At 39.0% G+C, this 27,063-nt stretch overlaps 2 protein-coding genes across 5 annotated transcripts in view; both read left to right on the forward strand.

Moving 5' to 3' along the window:
- The window catches only part of vaspb (vasodilator stimulated phosphoprotein b), a 45,487-nt gene extending 43,706 nt beyond the window's left edge, over positions 1 to 1,781 (forward strand). For all 4 annotated transcript variants that reach the window (XM_079621136.1, XM_079621137.1, XM_079621134.1 and 1 more), the window contains 2 exons: positions 492 to 549; positions 638 to 1,781. In XM_079621136.1, the coding sequence (XP_079477262.1) occupies positions 492 to 549; positions 638 to 675 (96 nt within the window). In that variant the 3' untranslated portion in view covers positions 676 to 1,781. The remainder of the gene's footprint in view (positions 1 to 491; positions 550 to 637) is intronic.
- A 1,821-nt stretch (positions 1,782 to 3,602) lies between these two features.
- On the forward strand, positions 3,603 to 27,044 carry akt2 (v-akt murine thymoma viral oncogene homolog 2). Its single transcript, XM_079620344.1, has 14 exons — positions 3,603 to 4,224; positions 15,241 to 15,397; positions 15,556 to 15,684; positions 16,922 to 17,033; positions 17,426 to 17,573; positions 20,325 to 20,456; positions 20,548 to 20,613; positions 20,707 to 20,775; positions 20,875 to 20,997; positions 21,170 to 21,298; positions 22,996 to 23,210; positions 23,306 to 23,393; positions 23,637 to 23,739; positions 25,422 to 27,044. The coding sequence occupies exons 2-14, from the start codon at positions 15,352 to 15,354 to the stop codon at positions 25,499 to 25,501; spliced, it is 1,440 nt and encodes a 479-aa protein (XP_079476470.1). The 5' UTR covers positions 3,603 to 4,224; positions 15,241 to 15,351; the 3' UTR covers positions 25,502 to 27,044.
- Positions 27,045 to 27,063: the final 19 nt, after the last annotated feature.

Below are 27,063 nucleotides of genomic sequence, written 5' to 3' on the forward strand. Positions count from 1 at the left end.
AGGAAAGACCAATCAATGAGGATCGTTGAATAAAAACAAATATTGTACATTTTTGGGAGTTTGTCAGCTGACTAATCTGAAGGATTTGTGAGATAAACTAATCCAACTACCGTACGAAGTTAATACAATGAATGGATAAAAACTAGATGCATAGAACATAAATGATTAAATTTGATCTTGCTCTTGATTTTTCTCTTAAAGTCGGCATGGAACTGAAGTTACGATCATCTTTTCTTCCCTATTTGTGATGCATGTCTGAGTGAAATGGCTTCTCGAACAAAAAAACGGTCTTGAGTTTGTCTATCAGCAATTGATTGGATGCTTGTGGTTTGCTATTGCTGTGATCTCATGGGAGTGACAGGTTGTCCTGCATTTTAGTTTTTACCGTGTTATTGAAATTTCTATTGACTACTGAAAGTTGTGTATTTCGACAACCCTATAACCTTGATATTACCATGCATTTGTTTATATGTGTCAATGTGATTCTTTAGGAACTGCTAGAGGAGGTGAGAAAAGAGCTTCAGAAGGTTAAGAATGAAATCATCGGAGGTGAGAAGTTTTTCCTTTCCTGTCCCTGCTGTGTTTAAAATGAAGATCATTTTTTTGTATTAATTTATTCCCATCTGTTCTTTCACAGCCTTTATTCAGGAGTTACAGAAACGAGGATCAACATAGTCCCACAGAAATGGATGGGAAGGGATTGCTCGTTCCTGAGAACCCAGGGATACATACACACACACACACACACATAATCACCAAGGGACTTAACCCTAAATCATTACAATTCAACCCAAGATGAGCTTTGTTGTACCTTTACCTGCCATCGTTTTCTTTCACATTCATCCATTTCTTTTCTCTGCACATTTAGTTTTACGTATTTAGTTTTCCACTTAATGATTTACATACCGTACACGTCGTCACCCTCACACTTGATTCCTGTTATACATAAATGCTCACCGTAAAACTTGCCTAAGGTTATTGTATTCAGGGAATAAAGCATATCACTTATCCCAGTGACTGTAATGGCCATATACAGAACCGCAGAGCCGGCAAGTTATGATGCAGCACTAAGGTGGCAAAAACGAGACGGTTCTTGGAGAAACAGACCTGCAGTACGCACACTATCTACCACACGTGACCAGACCACCCTGTCAGGGTCCACTCTTGTGCTTTCAGCTGGGAGATTTTCATGTCAGGCCTGATTTAGCACCCCTTTTTCTGTATAGGGAAAACAATAGCATATTTAACACATTCATTTGAGGCTCTGAGCGTCATGTTTTGTGTGTGTGGTTGCATGTTTGCGTGTATGGCTGCACTTGCCTCCGTTTATCGGTGCCATCTTGTATGTGGTCACCTGACCGCCACTATCCGTTGGTGCGAAACAACTGTTTTCATAGTTTCAGCCCTCATTTGAAATGTTTTTAAACTTTGTGTCGCGATATGAAATACTATGGCCATGATCATTTTTGTCTGTTGGCCATGCCAAACTGCCTTGGAAAATACATATAAATATAAATATATATAAGGTATATATATTTGTTTTGAGGGAAAATGATAGAAAACTTGATAATGTTTCTATTTTAATTGAAATAATTGGTGAATGGGGACTTATTGTGATTTATAATGTTTTCTTTTTCAGAGATTGTTATTTTCGGTTTTCTGTTATCTTTTTTGTTTCTTTTTCTATAGAATATAGGCTTTTTACACTGAAATATATAAAGAAAATTGCGTAGAGACACTGGATTAGATGTCTTTATAGTCAAATACAGATGCTTCTTCTACTGCACTTGTGTCTGCCTCGTTTTTATTACCACCATATACCCATATCACAAGAAAAATTATTTTAATCTATTATTTAGCCTTGTCACACAACATATTTAGTTTATTCATTAGGAGATTTTCGGGTTTCTCTGTTGATTAAAATTGTTTGGGGTGTTTCAGATACAAAAATGGATATGATAATACAGGTTAACCTAGCATGTAGACATATGATGGGAAACATTGAAGTGAAACCTGAAATCAGCTCTTAAATAGGTTTCAACGCAATAATATATAGTAGCCTATATGACGGGAGTAAACATTACTCTTGAGTTAAGGAAACATATTTGCAGCACATTGTCATCATACATACTGGACATAATAAAAACAAGCGTGTTATGAAATCCAGGAAACAATTTCTTTGACTATATAAATGTTTATTTAGCCGTGGCTAAGAGAGCAACAGCAGAAGGATAATGAGCTGTTGTTTCCTGTTATGAATGGACCCAAGGAGAGTTGTCAACAACTGCTATCTCACTCTGCTTTTAGAAGCCAGCCCTGATAAACACATTTGATTTTTAGAATAGAGGATTAGAATAACCACAACAACAGGCCAGACTGAGCGCAATAACAATACACACATGTTACAATTCTGCAGATAATATCTGTTCTTTAGAAATAGTTTTCTGTGTCACGCATGTTTTCCCATTTCCACTGGCCCTGTCATATGGAAATAAAGAAGGTCATTAAAAAGAACCATGAACATATATCATGTTACATGGATATGATCATTCAGTACAAACATACTTGTGAAACAAAGACACAGCAGATCGAATTAAAGTCACCATGAAATCAAAAAGGACAAATCTTTGTACAGGATGTTGTAGTGTTTTAAAATGATTTATCTGTGCACATCATTATTATTTTTTATTCATATGCTCTTATAACCGGTAATCAAAAACTTTAACCTCCCCTTCCCCTCGACATCTGTTCTCTGATGTATCTCTCCGCAGAGGGTGGGACTAAATATCCTTCACAACTGACTGCAAACTGGCATTCAGATCCAAGTGGTGCTCACTGCAGAGACGCATGACGTCCAGCTCCATCTCTCTGGACTTCATGGGTTGAGCTTGACCTAGTCCAGCTTCACCTCAGTGGATCTAATGGGTGGAGGCATATGGGTGGAGGGATATAGTTATGGGTAGGGTTAGGGTGTGGTTGGATCTTCTAGCTCCACCTATTACGCCCAAATTACATACAGAGAGGGGGAGCTGCACGATCTGCCTCCATTCAGATAGCAACGTCCAACTTCCTATGATCCAAACAATTCCTGAGGATGAAATCAAGTCCCGTTCCCGAGGACGAAATCAAGTCCCGTTCCCGAGGACGAAATCAAGTCCCGCCCTACAGGAGTTGTGGAGCCACTAGCAATTTTGGGCTCAATGAAAGAGGTTGGGCCCCAAAAGTGCGTAGGCCCTTAGAATCGTCCTACAAATACCAGTGACCAATTTTTTCACAGGTTTCATCAGAATTTATTTGTGTAGGTGATAACGTTACCATGGAACAATAACGGTAACGTTATCTGATAATACCATATTATTGAATTATTACCATATTCATGAACCATGGTAATAGTTTGATCCTCCAATGCAGTTCAAAAATAGCAACAAAAATGGTAACGTTAGCCTACCATAGCTCTTTTTTATATTTTTGTATGTCTGTTTATAAAATTAGCCACAAATCCTTATAATCAGGCAATATAAAAACATACTTAAATTGGAGTACAATATTTTTCTCTCTCAAGGCTTTAACTTTGAAAAATGAATATTGCAGAGGAACCGTGTGACAGACACATAAGCAGCAGAGGGGGCATGCAGACTGCAGAGTAGGCTATAGGCCTAGTATTGAAATAGTAATCGATGAAACAATCCGGACATTTATGATTTCACTCGAAAATCACACCCTCGATATTACTACATTACTGACAGACGGCAACACAAAAAACGAACCTTTTCAAATTTCGGACGTTGCATGTGACGTCGCGCCGAGCGTGCGCTGAGGTCATTTCCTGTTTGTGCTCCCGTTGAGTCGCTAGACGGAGGCCTAATCGTGATACCACCACCACTACCACCGCCGTAACATCGCTCACAGACCTACAAAGGACGGGCACGACGAGGTTTTAAAAGCCTTAAACGCGTCAGATAAGCGCTGTGGGATGAGTTTGGGCGACCGGGCTCGTGCTTTGGGCCACTGAGGGGTGGTTTGTAAGGATAATCGGGCGGTTGGGTGTTGTTATTTTTGGGGCAGCTGAGTGGTCATTGGCAGAGCTCAATACACAGCAGCTCGCGAGAGGAATAAATACACACTTCACGTTTCGAAATACCCTCTTTTCACTCCACTTACATGGGCTTTTGAGGATTTTTACATTTCAGTTGACCAACACAACGCAGGAGAATAAAAGTGGAGGTAAGGGACTAAAGCGTGCATCGATGATTGATGGCTAGCGTGATGTTTAGCCTAGCCCGAGTCTCTATATTTAAATTGCACTTAAATGTTATGTGCCGTTGACCATTGGGATACATTACCAGACAGAATCTCTTCACGAATATGTGTTTCTTATGCTTACTTGATAGATAAACATCATCTCCCGTCATAACACACGTTTGTTCTCCGTTTCCCTTTACAAATCAGTTTAATAAATACAATAACCATTATAGATCTATTTAAACCCATTTGGCGCGTATGCTTATCTCTCTCGCCGGGTCTTTGCATGTTATCTTCTTGTAAGTGCATTATTGTGTCTTGATGAAAATCTCATTTTAGGTAAATAAAAAAAGAATAGCTGAATTAGTGTAAATGAAGAGTAGCCTATATTATCAAACAGGCCCTTTACACGTTGCACAGATGGATGTGAACCTTTAGGACGAACTCATGGTAATTTACATGCTGGATTATCTATCAAATTTATACCCCTTTGGTTTTATTAATAGAGCTGCCGTGCTGTTCCACGTGGAGTTTAGTTCAATTCTGTTTGCGTGTGTAAAATATTGAAACTTTTAGTTTAAAGTGGTCAGATGTTTGACAGATATGAAATAATGCATCCGCCAGGTTCGTGCTCGAGTGTAAATGAGGTCTGAAGGTTATTGGGGTTGAGAGGGGTCAGGTTTAGGACTTCTCAGTCTGGAATTATTCCACTCGTCACAGAAAATGTGTAATCATTAGTTTGTTGAAATGGTCACAGCTCTTGTTTGTCTTTCTCTTGTGGACTTCAAAGTGCGTATGTGCGCGCGAGAGAGTTGTTGAAAAAGAGGAACAGTCAGACCACTGACCAACTGATATACACGCACACTAGATGCACGCCACCTAACTTATATGCCAGCGATAGAGACAGTCAGTGTGTTTTTAATGCCAGTGCATGTGTTAAGCAGTTGTGTAATGGACTAGCAGGGCCGTCACAAGGTGGGGATTTTATTTTGCTGGGATAATCCAGTGTTGTGCCCATGGTGATCGGACAGCATGCCAGATCTGTGCCAGAGGCACTGCTATGCCAGGAAACTCCTCTGGCACAGACTGCTCTTACTCACCTCACAACAACAATGATAGAAAAAACAGCTTTCAGTTACTTCTGTTTATATTGGGTTAGAGGCCTGAACAAACACCTTACAATAATGTTAAACCGTAGCCTAGCCTACTTTTTTGTCCTGCACCGTGTGTGCTACAAACATTATTGATCCCTCAAAATATGTGTCTTGCTGAGGACTGGCGAGGTGTTTTCTAAGTGATCAGTTACAGATCAATTTTAGCAGAAAATCCCACAGACTTGTATTATAGGAGCCATATCAAAACACCAAAAATTAAAGCGACTCCGAGATGGGCTTTTTGGACTTTTGACCACATTGCTAAAAAAAAATTCTGGTAAACGTATATATAATATTTTATGAAATTTGATTAGCAAAACTCTATAGCCTATATAAAATATATAGGCTATATTTTTTTATTATAATTTTACATATTTCTCTTATTCGACATGCAATAACTTAGGGATTTAGACTCTAAGCTTTCAAATGACACGTATTTTGTGTTGATCAAGGCAGTAGTTTTGAAAAATATGATTATTAATTTATTCGTTGCTAGGTGGCGCCCGGGGGCGGTACACTCCGGTTTAGAGGGACTACACGGCACTCGATAAGAGTGGATCAAAATGGTTGGATACATTAAAAAGCTGAGTTTCTAAGCTTTAAAATTATACCTTTTTGTGATATTCCATGTTGAAAAACAAGCATGGACGGTTCTGGGAACATTGGATAACACATTGCATCCCGGAAAGACGAGAGACGTTTTTAGCCAAGTATGTTACATCACTTTTTAATCATGAGAATCTGCTGTAAATAATGGTGTGGCATATGCATGTTTCATGAAGTTATGAGTGAAAACGCCACTTGAAATCTAAATATTTGTTTTTAGTTAGTGCCTCTGTGCTCTGTTTTTGTTTTAAACTGATTTTACGCAATTTGTGCAGACTCATTAGACGCCGGTGAACACAACGCAACAGGAGCATGTTGTAGGCTTGATCTGAATGTGTAACGTCTCTTATTTTGTATGCAAAAAGAATGATTGAGCTAAACAGAAACACGCAAACGGGCTCCCGTTGGTTTTAAAGGGTTAAGTAGATTGATCTAATACCATGGAGCATTTTTTATTTTTAAACACAAAGGATGCACCAATATTAACTACAATAATTATTATAATGTTATGGTCAAAAACAGATTGAAAAAAAGTATATATAATCGTTTACCCCATAATGAAATAAAACCTGTATGACTTTCTTCCACGAAACATAAAAAAGAGATATTGTGAATCATGTTCTAATCTATGTCAATCAAATCTAACATGGTGCATCTAATCGTTCAAGATTGAATTTTATGGCAGCAACCAACCATTAACTTGGTATAGGACTCGCGAGTCGCTATTAATGCTTGTCTGGGACAAATAGATTTTTTTGAAGGGGCAAGGGAAAGAGTTTTACTTGCTTGACCGAACAAAATATGGAGTTACGGTGAGCAACATCACATGACCAAGAGTGCTGTTTTCCTGAATACCAATTCCTGAATCACGATTGAAAATGTGAGTGATTTCACACAACAGTTCAATAAACAGGTAGTTAATATGAAGTCACTTACATTTTAGATGTAATAGCTATATTGACTGTTTTTGTTCTATTTCAGCAGCGAAAAGTTCCAAACAAAGATCACAGCAGAACTATAGCGTATCTCACAGCAACACAGCCATGTTTTTATTACGGAATAATTCAGCCTTCTGAACGAATCGATCTAGTCAAAGAATCAATGATCCATTCATAAACAACTCATTAACATTCTTAAATGAATTAGCCATTTAAACAAATCATTTGAATTTGAGATGTCAATTTACCCAAATTCCCATAATCATTCGTTGTTTAAATTGATCGATTAATCGCTATCGCTAGCATTAATAATATCCGTCTACTGCAGTGGCATATAGCCAACAGCATGACAGGGTGTGCAATGCTGCTCAAAACGCCACAGTTTTCACCAAATGAATGCACATGATGTGAAATCTCAAGTGAACTTGAACTAATGGCACTTTTCTACTGCATGGTACGGTTCGGTACGGCACGCTTTGGCGCTTTTCCACTGCATGGTACGGTACAGCTCGCTTCGGCTTGCTTAATTAAAAAAAAAAAATCAAGTGTTTGTTATTTTGTTGTCTTTTATTTTGAAGTCAACTGAAGGGCCAACACATAAAATGTCACCTGTTCAAAAATATGTATTAACAATCTAAGAATAAGTATCTGCATTTCCATTAGGCTATACCATATTAGTCAGAGTCCTAATCTAATCCTCTATTAACAAACTTGTATTATTAAATTGGGATAATCGCAATTACAATTTCAAGGGAATAATCGCCAATTATGATTTTTGTTCTCATTTTGGCATATTTACATGGTGTATTTTTATACAACAATGTTCATGAATATGCATTGCATGGTCCCTATTAAATAAACCAATAAAATAAAAATAAATTAATGTGTCTGGAAAAAATAGCTAGGAGACATTTTATTTGTTTATTAATAAACAAGTGTTGGCTGCAAAGATGAAGTTGATGTTGCTGACTCGTCATCTCCGCTGTATAGTGAACGCCTATAGTGAGAAATGCACCTTTCATTTGAATTACATAATCAGAGAGTACTTGTTTTCTATTTTAATTAGTTCATTTAAAAGTAGACATTTCAAGCAGACATTTCAAGCTTTCTATATGCCTATTTCTCATGTCTGTGAGGCAGGTAGCCTAGGCTATACGCTGAGTTTGGTTAATTTGTGACACGCTCCAGATCTGTCTGCTCCCAACTGTCTGATCTTAATTTTTTTTTCTCTGCACTGTCTAATGCTTCATCAGATTTGTCGTGTTGCTGGTCTTGGCAGCAATTGTCTTGTCGCAAATATTGCATTGCGCACTGTTGGCATCGAGTCTGGTGAAATGCAGCCACACTTTTGATTTTTTCCAATTTTTTTTACATCTATGGGGGTTTCGGACGCTTACAGACTACAGCCTCACGTGTGAGCAACGTCTCTGGGCGTAACTGGCATCCACTTGAGTTTTTCCTTGATGCCTCGCCACAACCAATCATGCTGCATGCTTATTGGCTCACTGACGTTGACGAGATTAACCCCTTAGGTATGGAAATTTGGTACTGAACAAGACATTTTTTGATACTCAATGGTATCAAAGCAATTTGGTCGGTGCCTAAAAAGTATCGAACTCGATACCCAGCCCTACTGACACTCTACTTGTCTTTAATAATGTTTTTCAAAATTGTATTTGAGAATTGATAAGTCACTGGTATCTAACAGTTGAACCACTGACCCAACCAGGCCAGTGGAAAAAACCCTCAGCATTGAACCCTGCTGAAGCAGCTCTAAATTTGTGCTTTGCTATTAGGCCTAAATTAAATATCAAATATGTGATAGAACAATAGAATGAACAGTGAAAGTAACAGAGGCTTGTACAATACATTTTAATGCATAATTAAGCATGAAATGACTGAAGGAAATATTTGCTAAACAAATTAAATCAATAATATGATTCAATATTCTTTTGGTTTCTCTACCAAATACATTTAAAAATGCCAAATGCAGTGAAAATGCAGGTAACGACGAGTACCAAAAATGAAAGTATCGGCCTAGTTCTAGAAAAAGTAGTATTGGTGCATCCCTAATATTGATAATCAATAAATTAAACACATTAAAGAACTTAATCATTAATCATTGCCAAATCAGTTGTGAAGTTTACAAAGAATTACCAGCAATGCCTTGGCAACCATCCACAATACCCTGTCAACTTCTGGATGTACAAGTGACAATTAATTTTTCATTTGGATGAACAATTCTTCTCCCAAATTGTCATTTTGAGCATGGCTTTATGCAGAACAAAACATGTTCTTTCTAATGTTGATTCTGAAAGCAGCAGGTGTCTTGTCTTGTTCGGTGTACAGAGTGGCGTGTTCACCTGTGGATCAGACTGGCTTCACTGCAGTCTAATTGGCATCTCCATGGTGATAGAATAGCACTGTCGCATTTCCCGTCAGAAATGGTTTAAAAACACTTTGTGGTAAATGAGGCTCATCCTTGTCCCATGTCTGTGTTTTTCTCTTCACATTTATTGTGATTTAAAAATCACAGCATTTGCATTATACATATATTATCAGAGTAAAAGCCTTGCAAATAAGAACAGGGAATGCAGGTTTCATGATTATTTTGCACTTTCATCCCAAGTGTAAATGAAACGCATTTGTAAATTCAAATTAAGTTGTAATTGTTGTAACCTTAAAGCTAGGGTTGGTAATCCTGTTCAGAAAATTTTTCTACTGGGTGAAATGGTCCTTCCATTCTGATAGTAGTCAATACATTATGTGTTCAGAAAAAGGAATGAAACAAATCTGACCTCTGTAGCAGCTGTAGGACAGTAAAAACTCTGACCAATCACTGCCATTCGGTGCGAATGTAAAGAACCAATCAGATGCCTTCATGTCTCGTGCCCGAGCACCACTGCGTGCACAGCAGTGATGCGCGGGTCAATGTATAAACAACCCGCACCCGACCGGCGTTTTCAACTAACCCGTCCGCACTCGGACCGCAAAAAAAAAGAAAGAAAATATTGTACCCGACCCGCGTTTTTTGAAGTAGCTATAGTAAATGCTCATCGCGTCATGGGCCATAGACGGAGGAACTAGGGGTGCGCATTTTTCAGAATGGTGTATGATATAGCCTAGTGTTTTGTAATAAAGGCTTGATTTATTCATTTATTTCGTTTCATTTTCTTAACAATTAAGATGCTGCATGTGTTTATCCAGTCTAATCGACGTGTGCGTCTCTCCCCCGACTTTCCCAACAAAAATCCCGCCTCTCTCAGCAAATAGGCTACATAAAACTGACATTACTGAGCTATATGCGTTTAAAAGTAGCCTATTAAAATGGCACAATGGCATTGCTCAGTTCAACGCGTTGGGAAATCGGGCATTTTGTCCCGCGTCAGCTTTTATTCAAAAGTTAATAACGCGCTCAACATTCAAAAGGTAAATAAGGATTTCCCACTTTCATCTGCAGACTGCTCGTGCGTCATCCTCGCGCATTCAGCCAATAAAGTGTAGACCTGTGTATTTCATAGAACATTGTGTCTAGTACTATATAAATTACAAAGGTAAACGACCCGACCGACCGCGACCCGAATATCATTAAAAATATTTTTGGATGACTCGTAACCGCGGGCGCAGGCACCCGCTCATTTTGGATCAACCCGCGCATCACTGGTCTAGTAGGTACATGCAGCTGACTCCAAATGTGGATGCGCGTTCATGTTTGTGGGGGGGCGTAGCTTTGGACGGAGCACTGACAGGAGGGGGCGGAGCTTAGAAGAGGTGCCACTTTCAAATCTGGCTAGCTCTCCAACATTACCTACTCTAGCTTTAAGTTGTAACTGGTGTCAGTTTAATCACACGCGAGTGCATTTAGATAAAGGGTTTTTAGAACAAATGCAGTAGGCTATACATATAATCCCCATAATCATAATACATTTATTAATATTAATGTTATTATTATTATTATTAGTTATTATTATAACATTTTGTAGAGAAATGAAAATGATGTTTTATTTTACCACAACCATTATTTGCACTCGCACAAATGCTCCCAAATATATTTTTAGGTCGCACAGATTTCATTTCATGAGCATATGTGACTAAAATGGTTGCAATTTCGAACCTTGTATTTTGATTTCATTATAGCCATTAGCTACAGTAAATTATTTATTCAAATTATTGGACATCTTACAAAGTCTAATAACAAATGAAAGTATAGCCTACTTTCTTTTTTAACTGAATTGCTCGTTTAGGAGAGTTCAGGACCGATGTAAGGTAATATTGCATTATTCACATAAGCACTTTTATAATAAAAGGTGGTGATTCACTGTCAACCCATAGCCTTCATAAAATCATCTTCAAGATATGCAAGACAAAAAACTGATTATCCATCAGGATCTGACCCTCATCCTTGATCAGCACTTTATCCCACATGTAAAGACACTTTTATGTGAATAATGATGACTTAGCACTGTAGATTCATTAATGCAGTTTATAATACCAATGAAAGTTTCCATAGAAAGTCTTGCACTTACCTCTTTGTCTTGTCATGATCATTCATCTTCTCCTACCCCCAGTTAGAGTTCTATATTGGATGGTGTACAAGACACTGTTTTATTCAGTAAGATGATTTCAGCTGTTCCTCTTCTGTTAAATATGAAATCCTTAGAGATGGAGGCTTATCTGTTACAGAGAGTGCTGAATGCTGCATTTGTCAAGTTTACATTACAAACATTTCTGAACAGGTGGCATTCCTGTAGCTGTTGTCAGGTGACCATTTGTGTAAAATCTTTCATTTATGTGCTAGTGTTTTTCAACTGGTGGGTCGTGACCCAAAAGTTGGTCCCAAGACCGGGTTGAGTGGGTCGCAGAGTGTGTAGTCAAGGAAACGACAACAAAAAACCCTGTAAATCTAAAAGTTTTTCTGATGCAAAACTTTTATTTTGAAAGACGTGTGAACGCTGTTGACTCAACTTTCAATCGCAGTTTAAGTAGGCCTAAAAGCATTTGAGAAAAATGCGTTGTCCTGATTCCGTGTCTGCAGTCAGATGAGACGTATGAAACTGTATGTCATTGCCATTATTCTCATGTTATTTTCGTAACTTGTTACGAAAGAAATAGTGATGCGCGGGTCGGCTTTTTTTTCCAACTCGCGGGTCCGCATTTATGAAATTATTTGGCCCGCCCCAGCCCGCCCCGCACCACTGTATCTATTTTTACAACCCGCCCCGCACCCGCGACCATTAAATAGACATGCGTTGTAATGGAAATGAAAACAGCCTTTATTACAGCCTGAAAGTGCAGAAACATTGCCATGTTAACTGACAACAACAGACGATTATAAATATGAATAAAATGAACCATAAATCAGGTCATGTGATAAACATTTTAAACATTTACAAAGCACTTCACGTAGCCGAAACTGCTGTTGTCTCCTGCTGCAACTATTTCTGAGAACCGGTCCCAAACATTAGATTTAGCAGCCTGACCTTCTTTTCTTTTAATGATATAAATTCCCGACCTCAATATCTCCCTCACCTCGTCTTCCATCTCCACTTTTATTTCTCCTTACTTTATAGCTGGCGGTGGGAGCTGTTTGGCGCGCCGCTTTCGTGACATCACGCAATATACGTTGCTGCGATCTTCATATTGTAACCTTATCAAATAACCTAATAGAATATGAAAATATATATTCCCAAATATTTAATATAGGCTGACATTTTTTAATTTTGTTTATAATGACCCGCCCGTACCCGCCCCGCAAATAAAGCGACAATTTCTTTACCCGCCCCGACCCGCGGAGTCCGCGGGTTATGAGACGACCCGCGCATCACTAGAAAGAAAGTCTCGCTCGCACCATTAGGCCCTGTTTACATCTGGTGTTAAGATGCGTTTTGGTCGAATCACAAGTGGACGAGGTAGACGCGTTTACACCTGGCTTTTAAATTCGTCTCTTTTGTCCACTTTCAACCACTTCTGTACTGATTTCTTTGAGAAGAGGATCTAACGTAATGGGTAAACTTAAAGTTTTTGATCTTACGATCTTATAGACAAATAAGCGCACACAATTTACATATGAACACAAAAGGAGACGATGGAAAAACAAATAGTGAACATCTGCTTTCGTTTCTGCTCTGATAGCTGCAAGACCATGCCGAACACTGTGAGAAATCAGGAATGGTGAGAGAACATTGTGCTTGGTATGTTTTTCGTCTTCAAACAGTCTTCAGCCGACAAAGTTATAGTCCTGTCTGGCTAGGTCACTTCTCACCATGTTTAGGTCAGTAGCCGCTCTTGCATATTTGACCACAATTGCATAAAAGATCTAGCCTGGAAATCCAGAACTAAATCTGAAAGATTAACGCCGGGTTCACACCGCACGCAGAAGCGACGCGGAAGCGGCCGCTTCCTTTCGGCGCCCATGTTAACCTATGGTGTCGTTCACACCAGACGCGGAGCACCGCGGCATGCCGCGGCCGGCCCGCGCCGTGAAGCGCCAGTTTCGCCGTCTGGTCTATTTTTTGCGCGAGCCGCGAGTGATCCGCGTCAATTTTCTAATTAAAATACCGCGAGAACACACAAACAAACAGGGAAACAGAGAGAGAGAGAGAGGCAGGCAGGATTTGATAAGTGAAAATGGATGATGTGAAAATGGATGATGTCAAATTACTCGCACTGGGAAACAGGAAGAGGAAAATAGATTTAGATTTAAATTTGAAGAGAGGATGTATATTTCAACGGTATATCTACACTAGCCTACTACTGTCTACCATATTCTCTCTCTGGCTGCATGCGTGTCTCGACAACGGATTAATAAAAGAAGTGTACAAACTTCTTGGTTACAGAAACATGGTGTATTCATTTTATGAGGTTATTTACTTAACCATGATGTAAAAAATAGCTCTGAATAAACAACAACTGAGCAGAAGCGCTTGTCGACCTCGGCGAAGAATACGCGTCTGGTGTGAACAGGCACGCGCCGGGCCGCGCGTGATTTTCCGCGGCGCTCCCGTGTCCGGTGTGAACCCAGCGTAATGGTCTGGCGTCACTAATGAAAATCGGCCAGCTCGAGGGGCGGCTCGAGATTGAAAGTCTCACTGCACGCTATTGGATAACATTACAACCAATCACAACAATACACACTCTAAGCTGCGTACGCTTAGCTACCAGTGGAGCTAACTGGTAGATTAGACTAAACAGCTAAAACGTCCTTCTTGCAAAGGAACGATTCGAGCGCCGTCTTCTGTTCCTCTTTTAGAGAAAAAGGCAAGTCTAAATCTTCATTGTAGCGCCCAAAGCTGTTTCAAACAACTGGTGTTCATCCATAGCCATCTTGCAATGTTTACGAATTACCTTGATTTCACTGCGCTGTGGTTCTGCAGTTAGTATTGGTTTCATATCAGATATCAGATATCCCGATTTGATTGGTGCAGCTCAGATACAAGGGCATATTTAATGAGCATCATTACTCGACACCAGAGGAACTCGCTGAGCAAATTCAACTTGTGCTCTCGTGAGAACTCTGGATTTCCAGGGTATAAAAGATCCACAATCTGGTCAAATGCGTGGAAGTGGATCGAAAAGCTCAACGTTTTTTTACCGTTTACACCTGTCTTTAGCATCAATCACTTGTGATCCGATCGACCAAAACGCATTAATACCAGGTATTAACACAGGGCCTTAAAAACAACAACAACGTTCCTTTCCTGTCAGATATTATACTGTACTCAAGCACGCACTCTTTAATTGTGCTAATGTGGAGGTGCACGCTGTGTACTGTAAAAAAGCTAATGAAATTACGAGCATGTAGTAGCCTAAGTCATGAAATTGCCAAAAAGTACCTATAAATACCTAACTTATGTCGTGTGTTAGCTGGGAAGGATTTGCATGCGGGTCAGTGTCCATATGTTTAAATTCTTGAAAATAAATTTGCTTGGTTCAGATTCCTAAAAATTTGGGTCGTGGCTTAATAATGACCATGGGAAAATATGGGTCCCATGACCAAACCAGTTGAGAAACCATGTTGGACACGCTAATAATAACAACAAACATAAATTCGCATTCACAATGCTTTTATTAAGGTATCATTCACCCAAAAAGGAGAATTCTGTCATTTGCTCACCAAATGGTGTTGCAAACCTGTATATTTTCTTTATTCTGTGGAATAAAGACGGTCATAGAACGTAAGGCAATGGGGTTTAATGTTGTTCATGAATTCTATTTGCTATACATAAGCAATATAAATGGTTCTGTGGTGCTTTCTGTGTTGTACTTTGTGGTTGACATTAGTTTATTTGCCTTGATCCCAGGTGAGTCTGGCTCTGTGGTACTGAACGTCTGCCTGACCCGAGACTCGACGCTCCCCCTCCCCCAACCTCCCTGCCACCCTGCCCTACGCCCCCACACACCCCTAACCCAGCATGAACGAGGTCAGCATCGTCAGAGAGGGCTGGCTCCACAAGAGAGGTGAACACTGCTTACTTATTCATCAGGACAGTCTGTATCATATATTTGAATTGTAAACACTGATTTGTTGTCTTCCTTGTCTGTCTGTCCCCCACCCCGTGATGCTTTCATCCTCTTGCCATCTACTTCCTTGTTCCTCTTACTCCTGCTGTCTGCAGGTGAATATATTAAGACTTGGAGGCCCCGGTATTTCATCCTAAAGAGTGATGGCTCTTTCATCGGTTACAAGGAGAAGCCTGAGACGTCAGACCACAATCAGCCGCCTCTTAACAACTTTTCCGTCGCAGGTCTGTCACAGTGCTGCCTCCCTTCATGCAAAGCAGATTGTGTAATATTCTAAAATATGGCTCCCTTAGTTGGTTTATTATAAAATATGGCTCCCTTAGTTGGTTTATTATTTCTTGCCAGTTATCATTCTGAAACTGTTTCTAAGGCAAGGGATGTATTATATATATATATAAATGCACCATTATAGATAATTCGATGATATCAGCAGTTTTTATTTTTATTGATTTACATCTGCCAACATATTGTTTCTGCTTATTTTAAGATTTGTATCACTTGTGGTCATCTAGCACATTTAAAGTTGGCTTAAGACCAAAGTTGAGAATTGATTTTGTTCTTAAGGATTGTTTGGCTCGTTGTTGTCTGCTATTGCTGTGATCTCATGTGATTGACAGTTTCTCCCGCCCTCGCATCCGGGAAACATTCTAAAAAGAGAGGGGAAAGTTTCGAGGGGGAAGTTATTTTGATTAAAGAATATAAGAACATACGAATGTAAAAAAACAAATGTGCACGAATAACTCATTTAGTAAATGCTGCAGTATTTTAAATTTTCAAAATTGTCAATTTTGATTTCATGGTTACTTTAAAAGGATAGTGGTAAATTATGGCAAAAACTTTATTCGTTTGTCTGCTGACCACTAGGAAATGGTGTCAGTGTTGTTCAGCAATACCTCTTTATAGACTTTAATTTGACAAAAGTGGCACAGAAATTACACATTTAACACCCAAATCACACATTTAACTAAAGTATAAATACGAATGTTTGAAAGTATAAAACCGCACTATAAACTTCAATTTGACCAAAAATGAAAAATTATTTCATTATTATAATTTTTTTGGTAACACTTTATTTCACAGTGTGTTGTTTGCACACGTTACATGTAGTTGTTATTGTAATTACTACAAATTGTGCTTAATTACATGGAACTAACCTAATCCTAAACTTATAGTAAGTACTTGTAGTTAATTATTATTAGTACTTAAATGTATAATTACATGGTAAAACGGATACCTTAAAATGAAGTGTAAATGTGTTTACACTTTTAAATCTCCCATAAAGTGTTTAAATCTCCCAAACCTGGAAATCGGTGTATTCTGTCAAAAAGAACCTCACAATGAAGACCGCAAGAGGCACAGATCAAATCACAGTTCACTTTCAATGGTGTTTAGAATTTTTTGACCCATTCAAGAAATTTAAATCCCAAATAAAACTTTTTAAAACTGTAATATCCTTTGCAGAGTGTCAGCTGATGAAGACCGAACGACCTCGGCCGAACACGTTTGTCATCCGCTGCTTGCAGTGGACCACTGTTATTGAGCGCACCTTCCACGTGGATAGCAATGCTGAAAGGTGAGGAGATGAGATGGAGAGTCCTGCTAGAATCAGTGTCTTTGGAAATACTAAATGAATGAACGAATGAATGGAAGAGAGAGAAAGCTTAACGATATGTTGAATGGTATTTACTGGAAAAGCAGATTTGGTTGTATTAACAGGACTTTTGCCAATCCAAACAGGATATTACTCACCGCCTGTTGCTTAAAATTAACCGTAAAGTAGGTAAAAACATTTAGGTGGAAATAGGAGTTAAGTCATTTCGTGACTAAAAAGTCCAAGTTCCAAAAGGATGGTAATCGGGTACATGAGATCATGAGATCAACACAAAATAACAAGCGGAATCTAACCTGCTTTGCTACTTAGAGTTAATGAATGGCTAATATGATTTCATCTTCATGTCAATGCAGAGAGGAGTGGATTCGTGCCATCCAGGCTGTGGCCAATGGGCTCAAGTCCCGGGAAGAGGAGGAGCCAATGGACATCAACTTTGGCTCCCCTGGAGACAACAGCCTGGAGGGGATGGAGGCTGCGATCGCAAAATCCCGCACCAAAGTGGTGAGTGCCTTGCCTCAACGTGTAGCCACATTCTGGTTGTTTGGATAACATGATTCACTTCTCTTTGAGTAACCGCCTCATTTGACTGCTTTCCCAAGCAACCAATTTCCTGCATAGCTGTGCTAATTTCTCTCTGGTGTCACCTTGCACTCTCTCTTGTCAAATAATAGAATTTTATCTTATATCAATATTTCATATCCAGTTATCATCATGTAGTAACGATGTAATACACAAGATAATTGTTTTTTAAAGTCAAAATTAGTTCCTAAAATTAGGTCTCCTACAATAGGTTTACATTCATCCAAGGTCAAAAAACACTTACATTTTTCCTAATATACATTGCAGCATCAACTCTTTTCTCACAGTGTCTGAAATGGTTCAATCAAGGAGCCAAATCCTTTTTGAGAACCTACTCTGCTCTGATTGGTCAGATGGCTCATTCTGTTGTGATTGGTCTACTCTGAGTACAGCGCATGTTGGAAATGAAGCGGCCATTACCGTATCTGAATTTCTGCTCCGGAGGCTTCCTCAGAATTTGCAATGCGAACAGTAACAATGGCGTTTTTTTTACCGTATCAATTCGAGCGTGACTGATGTTTCACATCTCAAGCTCTGAGCAGCACATCATTTTTTCGACGTTCATGTTAACAAATGAGTGCATTCATACCAGAAGGAGAAGCAACGTGTGAGCGTGAAGCGTCACGTGAGCAGCAGTGAAGCAAGGGTTTCGCCGCCAAGTCTATTTTTGTCGCACTGCTCTCGCTCAAATTAAGTGGAAGCACACTTTTGATCTACAAAATAAATGATTTCAAACAAAAAGTGCTCAATGCACAGAACAAGCATGTCTAGTGTTTTAACAAGAATTGGAGTGTCAATTGTTCTGATCGTATTTTAATAGGATTTTATGACAGCAACTACAAAAGACCACTTAAAATACATACAAGAAAAGAAAACCGTGATAATTACACTCTTATAATGAATAGAAAATTTTGACCCAAGTTGAAATTGCTTAATCGTCATGTCAAATATTCAAGTTGAATATATATATATATATATATATATATATATATATATATATATATATATATATATATATATATATATAATGAATAAAAACAAAAACGCGGAGAGAACTTGCCCATTGTTTGAAATGGTGCTTTTGTCTGCCTTAAAGAGGAACGGCACATTCTATATTGAAGTATGACTGAAACGACATGATCAGAGCTGCTTTCTTGGTTGTTTGTCGTTTACCATTTACATGTAAATGTTGTACACCGGTTAACAAAACTCGAAATTACCCACTTCTAAAAACAAATTTATAGTTGTTTTTGTAAAGAAACGCTCCGCTTTGGAGCCGCTGATGTGACGCTGTACAAATGCTTCCATTGTGAATACTCTCGCGAGTGCAGCTTCAGTGATGTAGTTACGCTGACGCAAGTTCGTGGTGTGAAACTGCCATGTGTCGTCATTTTTTGGAAGTGTGTGCAACGTGGATTTGCAGTGCAGAAAACGGCACCCTCTCGACATGTCTACAACATAAACCAAACAGCTCTAGCCCTCATCTACAACTACAATGTTTGAGGGCAAGTCAAAGTAGACATTGTTCACGGGCAGCCAATGAAGAACATGCGTGTAAAGGCCGATACGACGATGTATCGTCACATACTACTTGTCGATACGAGCTGCTTCTGTATCGATTCCAAAGCATGTGGACTGCGCTTTATTTGAATACAAGAATAGCGTTAGTAACCGAGTGGAAATTTGCTGAAATTAATTAATAGAATATATAGGCTAGAACAGTGGTTCTCAACTCCAGTCCTCGGGACCCACTGCTCTGCACAATTTGTATGTCTCCCTTATTAAACACACCTGAATCACATCATCAGCTCGTTAGGAGAGACTCCATGAACTGAACTGAGTGTGTCAGATATGAGAGACATACAAAATGTGCAGAGCAGCGGGTCCCGAGGACTGGACAGAGAAACATAACTGGGGTTGCCTGATATCAAGAGACGAAATCCCCCAATCATAGCTTCACACTTGCGCAATATGGACTTATTTGTGTTTTACTTATTTTTCTCAACCTGGCAACCACGTGCACACACTCTGTCTCCACTGTGGATAAAAGCGCTGGCTTTCTGAAAACACCAGTAAGCTTGAAATTGATCGATTTTCTACTTCGATATTCTATTATTCACAGAAAAGTGTAATACTTCAAGTCAGTGTTTATTTAGGGGCCTGAGAGAGAGAGAGAGAGAGAGAATTACCTCAGTCTGTGCTACGTTTCTCTAACTGAAGCGGTGAGTTTTATTGCTTCAAAAACAGTAATGTTACCAACTCCTTGCTTAGAAAGATGAGGTAGTAAAATTTAGTGCAGACCCGTATCGTGATGTATATCGTATCGTGGCCCCTGTATCAGGAGATGTATCGTGACTTTGTTGCTGATGCACAGCCCTGAGGCTAGTATTACACAAATTTGTTACAAACCTATGTAGGTTCATGCAAGAAGTAAGACAGGAATTACTGACAGCTCGTTTCAGGATTGAAACTTTGCTGACCTTTTACATTCACAAACGGCTATATTACACACTGCATGAAAGGTAGTATCCGAAAAAGCATAATGGGGCACGTTTATTTCATTTAATTGTTTTTGTATGCAATGAGTCAGATCTGCATCACTGTAATTCAATTCAGTTTTATAACTGAATTAATTCATATAAAATAAGCTTTTCAACTTGATTTCTTCCTCAGACAATGAGTGACTTTGACTACTTAAAGCTGCTGGGTAAAGGCACTTTTGGAAAGGTGATTCTAGTGAGGGAAAAGGCTACTGGCATGTACTACGCCATGAAGATTCTACGCAAAGAGGTCATCATTGCTAAGGTGGGCACCTCACAAATCAAAGTTTAAAATACTTCTGAATTATTTGTTGAATTATATTAATAACATGGTGGCGTGCGTGTGTCTGTTTCAGGACGAGGTCGCACACACAATCACAGAAAGCAGAGTGTTGCAGAACACACGGCACCCCTTCCTTACAGTATGTCCATCTCTTTTAGTTTTCTTTTAGTTTTATTGCACAATTATCTTGGTTTTAGATTGAATTCCAATTTTTTAATCTTTCTCACTACAGACACTAAAATACGCCTTCCAGACACGAGATCGTCTGTGTTTCGTCATGGAGTATGCAAATGGAGGCGAGGTTTGTCACATCCTCTCGCCCCTTACAAAAACAAACTAAAGCCTTCACCGTTCTGTCTCTTTAAAAATTCTGTTTTGTCTCCTTTTTACTTGTTCCCAGCTGTTCTTCCACTTGTCTCGAGAGCGTGTGTTTACGGAGGATAGAGCTCGCTTCTATGGGGCTGAAATTGTTTCAGCATTGGAGTATCTGCACTCTAAAGATGTCGTCTACAGGGACCTAAAGGTTTTCTCCTTTTATGTGCTGTGTAATTATTGTGAAAATAGTTTATGAATTGTGTTGGGAAAGGATGTCATGTAATTGTGTCATAGACCACAAAGGCATGAAGTCTGTGTTCCTTTTTTTACCACTAATGACAGATTTCCTAATTCTGTTTGAATTGCATATTCCTCTGCAGCTGGAGAATCTAATGCTGGATAAAGATGGTCACATTAAAATCACAGACTTTGGCCTGTGTAAAGAGGGCATTACTAATGAGGCCACCATGAAGACATTCTGTGGGACCCCAGAGTACCTTGCTCCTGAGGTACTGCCAACTCACTCCATTAACATGTTTTCTCAACCAATTTAGAGATCTTAGTTTGGTACCAGATTAAAATGGAAAAAACACTAAATCAGGCTCATCTCTGAATCACTCATTTTCTGACCCATGATAATGTTTTTTAGTGTTTTAAAGGCACAATATGTTTGATTTTTTTATTTATTTAAATTAAAATATTCAAAAACCTCTGTAGAAAAAAAAGCCATTATGAAAATATTTGGCAGAATTGCTCTTCTGGCTAGCAGAAAAAGATGCTTTGTGAATCGAATGTATCAGTCTGTTATTCTCTGTGTATTCCCGGTTTATTCTCATTGTTCATGCATATTGTTCCAAAGAAGAAAAAATGCAATCTTCGTAAGCTTTCGCCGTTGATCTTAACCAATATTCAAATAGCTAATTATGGTTTAAGGTGCTGTTGTAGTAATCCAGCCTTCATAAAATCTTTCCAGTATTTGACAGTAATTTACTGCTTGTTAAAGGTGCAGTATGCAATTTCTGAGAAACATTGTTGATTTTGAAATTCGACACCCAAACAAACACAACCCTCCCTTTAGCCAGCTGGCACATCGGACTGTCCTGTTACTACAGCTAATTTTATAACAACATCATATCTTGTTTCTGTTAAACATAGCAAAACCAATGTTAGTCAAGTATCGAGCAGAAAGAAGCAACCTCTGCATCTGTTTTCAGGCCTTCCCGCACTCTAACGTCTCTCAAGTGCCGGAAAGCTTCTCCAATGCTAACTTGGGTCCTAGCTCTTGCCTGGTCATATTCCCCAGGCCTTTTCCCATTTTATCATTTCTCAGTGCGTTGATCATTGTAGCCAATCACAGACATATCCGATAAGCGCATGAACAAAATGGCATATTACAGTGGTTTAGGATTCTGCTCAACAGCGCTTAAATTTCAGTTTTAAAATTTCAGCTTTTGACAACACTAGTCGTTTCTCTGAAAAACAATGCTACAGCCAGTTATTCTACTTTGAAATGTGCGTTCAATGTCGGAATGTCTGTTTTTGTTTTGGTCTGTGCGATACCTCACGCTGCCAGTTTACCCAATAGTATTTAGACTATGTCACCAGTTGGCGGAAAACACAGCATATTGCAGCAATGGAAGCCAGCAAACAAGCTGGTCAGAGATCGCATTCTACCAGACCTAAAAAACCCTCGGCATCCATCTAAAAATCTCTATGAACGGGAGCATATTAAAACGTGGATAAATCAACTCTTCAACTTAGTAAGTCTGTTCGGCTTTCACTGTCAATTGCGCTCGCTCCTGTTACGCGTCATCAAATTGGCAATCCGCATGAGCGTTGAGTCTGAGTGGGCGGGGGAAACGACTCTTTCTCCAATATTTAGAATTTGGACTGCAGTTCCCGCTAACTGTCAAAATTACAGACTGCACCTTTAATGTAATAAAGGTTTGGCAATTATTCCAAATAAGATGTTTCAATTGGGAAACGTGGTGGTAAGCTAGAAGATGAACCTGGTAATTTTTTTACATTTAATGGTCTTGTCACTCAGAAATACACAAAATGGTTTGTAATAGCCATTTCATGTTGTATTTCAGCACTAGTTTCTTGGTCCTTGTATCCTAATGTTAGTCCCTCTCCTTCTTTATATATATATATATATATATATGCGCTCCCTTTTTCATCTCCTCCTCCACATTCTTTGCTGTAGGTATTAGAAGACAACGATTATGGCCGTGCGGTGGACTGGTGGGGTCTGGGAGTGGTCATGTATGAAATGATGTGTGGTCGGCTGCCATTCTATAACCAGGACCACGAGCGTCTGTTTGAGCTCATTTTAATGGAGGAGATTCGTTTTCCTAGAAACCTCTCGCCCGAGGCTAAGGCCCTGCTGGCCGGCCTGCTTAAGAAAGACCCCAAACAGAGGTTAGAGGAGCGTCTGTTTCTACTTTTGTTGTAAAGAAGATTTTGTGTACGGTATGTTTTTAGAAAGTGATTTTTTTTTTTTTTTTTTTTTTAAGGCTTGGAGGAAGTCCTGAAGATGCCAAAGAAGTGATGACACACAAGTTCTTCAATTCCATGAACTGGCAAGATGTCCTTCAAAAGAAGGTAAAAGAGTTTGAGACCGTGAGAGAACCGATTCAGCTTGTCATTGATCGCATGATTGATCGCAGTGTGATCAGAAGAGCTTTACCCTCAAACCAAAACGTGTTTATTTTGTAGTTCAAAAGACATTTAACATTGAACAGTCATTTATGCTGATCTTCGCATGGGGCTAATGAGGGATGTGTGAGAACCCAATGCTCTCTAGAGTTTTTCTCAGACTCGCCTCTCTTCTCCTGTTTACTGCAGCTCATCCCACCCTTCAAGCCACAAGTGACCTCAGAGACAGACACACGCTACTTTGACGACGAGTTCACTGCACAGACCATTACTGTCACGCCACCTGACCAATGTGAGTACCTCAGTCCTTCCTCACTGCATGTCTGCATGAGAGCAGTCACAGCTCTTCTGTGTGTTTGAGAAAAGGAGTAACATCGGAGGAGCCACTCTGTGGAAAATAACTAATAATGATGGAGATACATTTTAAATGTCTTTTTTATTTTACATATCATATGTATAATGGATTATCGAAAAAGAAAAAAATGTAGGGTGGTTAGTTATTGGATTTTGCAAGGTGGACATTGCACCCAAAAGTGGAGGGTTAAAGGTGCAGGGTTTATTTGATTGGAGAAGTCCAGCATACATCAACAGAGTCTGTCGTTCTCACCGGAAGACACAGTTATGACAATTTAATTAACCCTGACATATGAATTAAGTCAAATGTTTTTCTTTTATTTTATAGAATGATTTATTAAACCTTTAACACCCCCCAAAATGTTTTTGTTGTTGTTCAGATTCATAAACGCGTCAGTTTTATTCAGAGACCCAAACAGAACAATAATATGCAATTTGGTGAGGTCTAGTTGCTGATATTTATATGGCCAAAAATGAAGATGAAATTCTGATACTTTGCAATGTAATGTAAACCAACTAGATCTTTATAACAGTATAATACACTACTTGCATTAAATGTGTATAAATATCAGTTGTACTTATAATATATATTCTCCTTATAATATTATATGTAACGCATAACATATTGTTTGCATCACCTCCCGTACTCCTTGACGCTTTGTTACCTTTATCGGAACTGTCCCATTAGATAATGCAGATGTCAACTTTCAAATTCTGTTGATTTTTAGCACGAAATTTAAAGAATAAATATAGTTTTGGTGCTGTTTATGGCGTAATGGATCACTCGCTGTCAGGGCGTAAAAAAAAAAAAAAAAGTATTCACTTTGAACAGAATCATAATTTTAACATTTCTGTTCGTGCGTTCCTACATAAAACCACAATACTAACTTATTTATATTGATATACAACATTTATATTTTCCCTGGTTTCAAAAACACACATCATGCTGGATATTACCTGCCATTCATCAACTTTAACGGTTGGTGATGACGTCCTCAGAAAAACTCCTTAGATTCAAAAGCTAATAAACATGAATGAACTTCAGAAGTCATGTTGAAAGATACAGCACAACTTACTGAAATGTATCCTGTCACACGTAATCAACAGCCGAAAGAAGTCAATAAAACGTGTCGTGTCATGTTTACCTCAGGAAAGCTATGCTATGTATAGCTACTATGCTATAAAATAACTCTGTGGAGCATTTTGATAAATAAAGTTATTACAGCCATTGTTTAGGCTAAATGTTTTAATAAAAAAACTTTACAACTCAGTTTTGTTGATTATACTAAAAGCCTATTAGTTGTTAAAGCGTAAACTATTAATCAGACAAAACTAAGCATGTAGAAGATTATGTACAACAGGTTTTTCAGCAAAGTTTCAATCATGTTGATACTTAAGAGGCCTTTGAAATTTGCGTATAAGATATTGTAGGCTTTATAGGGTTAAACATTAAACAAGGTCAAAATATATTACAAAAAAAATTAAACCTGTGCACGGATGATTTGTTCACAATAAGATCTATAACTTGCATTTAGACAGATAATAGTAGTGATGGATAAAATAAATGACTTGATGAACTGATTTTTTTCCTTCATTGGCCTGTGTCTCTGTTGCTTGCAGATGACAGTCTTGATGCGGAGGACCCAGATACACGTACACACTTCTCGCAGTTCTCCTACTCAGCCAGTGTGCGGGAGTGACCACACCACCCCCCCTCCCTTCCCCTCCCCACCACTCTCTCACCCTTACCAGCAAACCGGACGCCCCTCACATACACAAACGCAAACTCGTACAAGGACACGTGCACCAGCAACCCAAGCCTTCTGAGGAAAGCGGGTTCTAGGCGGGAGTACGGCATCTGTGAATGATCCCGAACAGGTGGTACCCTCTGGTCAGTCCTGGTTTACGATTGGCTTTCCATCCAGCCAATCGTAGCCTGACACTACACACTGCAAAACAATCCACCAATCACTGAATAAATCTCAACCAATCAAGTACCATCGAGAACACCGCTCAGCACCAGCAGGTTTCAGGACACACGCTCACACTCAACACTGGACTACAGGACTAAAGCCTCTTGTAAACACAAATATTGAACACGCTCTAAATCATCTTGTGGGGACAAAAGAAATCAAACAATTTGGACTTTTTTCCCCACTGATTGTTACAGTTTTAAAGCCATATTTCTGCAATTGTACAAGTGCTCTTTTTGGAACTAGCTGTTACCAATAGTGTTTTTACAGCGGGAGGACCGATGATGGGGTAACACCGAAAGAAATAGTGCTGTTTCTCTGCCTGGGTAGCGTACCGAATGCTGTGCGTGCGTGTGCGGACGGACGGACGGATGCGTGTTCTCAAATCTACTTCTTAAACTGTGTGTCTTTTTGTTTCAATTTTTGTACATGGGCATAACGTTGAGTAGTGGACCGGGGTGGGATTGTTTGGGGTTTGGGAGGCTCACACACACTATAGATGTGAAAATGTTTGTGCTTTAAAGGGAAGAGAGAGGAAGACATCTCTAGCATGTTAACAGGGAGGTTGTGGTTTCCTCCCCAAGCGGGAACCTTGAGACCGGCTTTCTGGAGAGGCCTTTTTCCAGTTTTCATCCGCTGCCCCAGAGGCTTGATGTTCCAAGGTCAGTGTATCATAGAAACTCTCCATCATGTTGTTTTCATTCTCTCAACAGTTTCGCAGGCATTGATGTTGAAGTTTAGAGACAAACGTACAGGCAACAACAACCAAAAAAAAGAAAGAAGAGGATTTAAATGTCCTTTGTCCTGTTATTTAACTGCAATAGCTACTGCGTCAGCGTGACTGACTGCTTAAAGTAGCACACGGTGGAAACACGTACCTGCGTGCCACGCCATTGTTGTCGCAGCCTTGACACTTTTTTCATTTCTCCTTTTTTTTATTAGTGTAGTAAGAAAAAAAAATGGTTAGGATGTCTGAGAGGAAATGTTCTACTTGATCTCCAGATGTGTAAGGTAGGCGTGCTTCTCCAGACAGAAGCTGTCACAACACACCGCTTAGATGTGTGAGGTGTTATTTTCTTCTTTTGCCTTTTTAAAGATTCTTCATGTAAGGAACATCAAACTATTTTTGTTTTTATGTTATTCATTTTATTTGGATCATTTTTTTTCTTCATATTTTTGTTCCATTCACCTATTCCCTGAAATTAAATTGTCTTGATAAAATATATATAAAATATATATTACAGTAGTAAAGTTTTTCTTTTTGTTTGTTCGTTCGTTTCTTTTGTCCA

This window comes from Phoxinus phoxinus, assembly GCF_949152265.1.
Source record: "Phoxinus phoxinus genome assembly, chromosome: 8".
Classification (NCBI taxonomy): Eukaryota; Metazoa; Chordata; class Actinopteri; order Cypriniformes; family Leuciscidae; genus Phoxinus; species Phoxinus phoxinus.

What these genes read in the sequence shown, in the direction of transcription:
- akt2 (XM_079620344.1), top strand. Translation starts at nt 15,352, where the DNA reads ATGAACGAGGTCAGCATCGTCAGAGAGGGCTGGCTCCACAAGAGAG. An exon ending in GTGGATAGCAATGCTGAAAG is followed by an intron (nt 17,034 to 17,425) that starts GTGAGGAGATGA and finishes ATGTCAATGCAG; the next exon opens with AGAGGAGTGGATTCGTGCCA. An exon ending in AGTATGCAAATGGAGGCGAG is followed by an intron (nt 20,776 to 20,874) that starts GTTTGTCACATC and finishes ACTTGTTCCCAG; the next exon opens with CTGTTCTTCCACTTGTCTCG.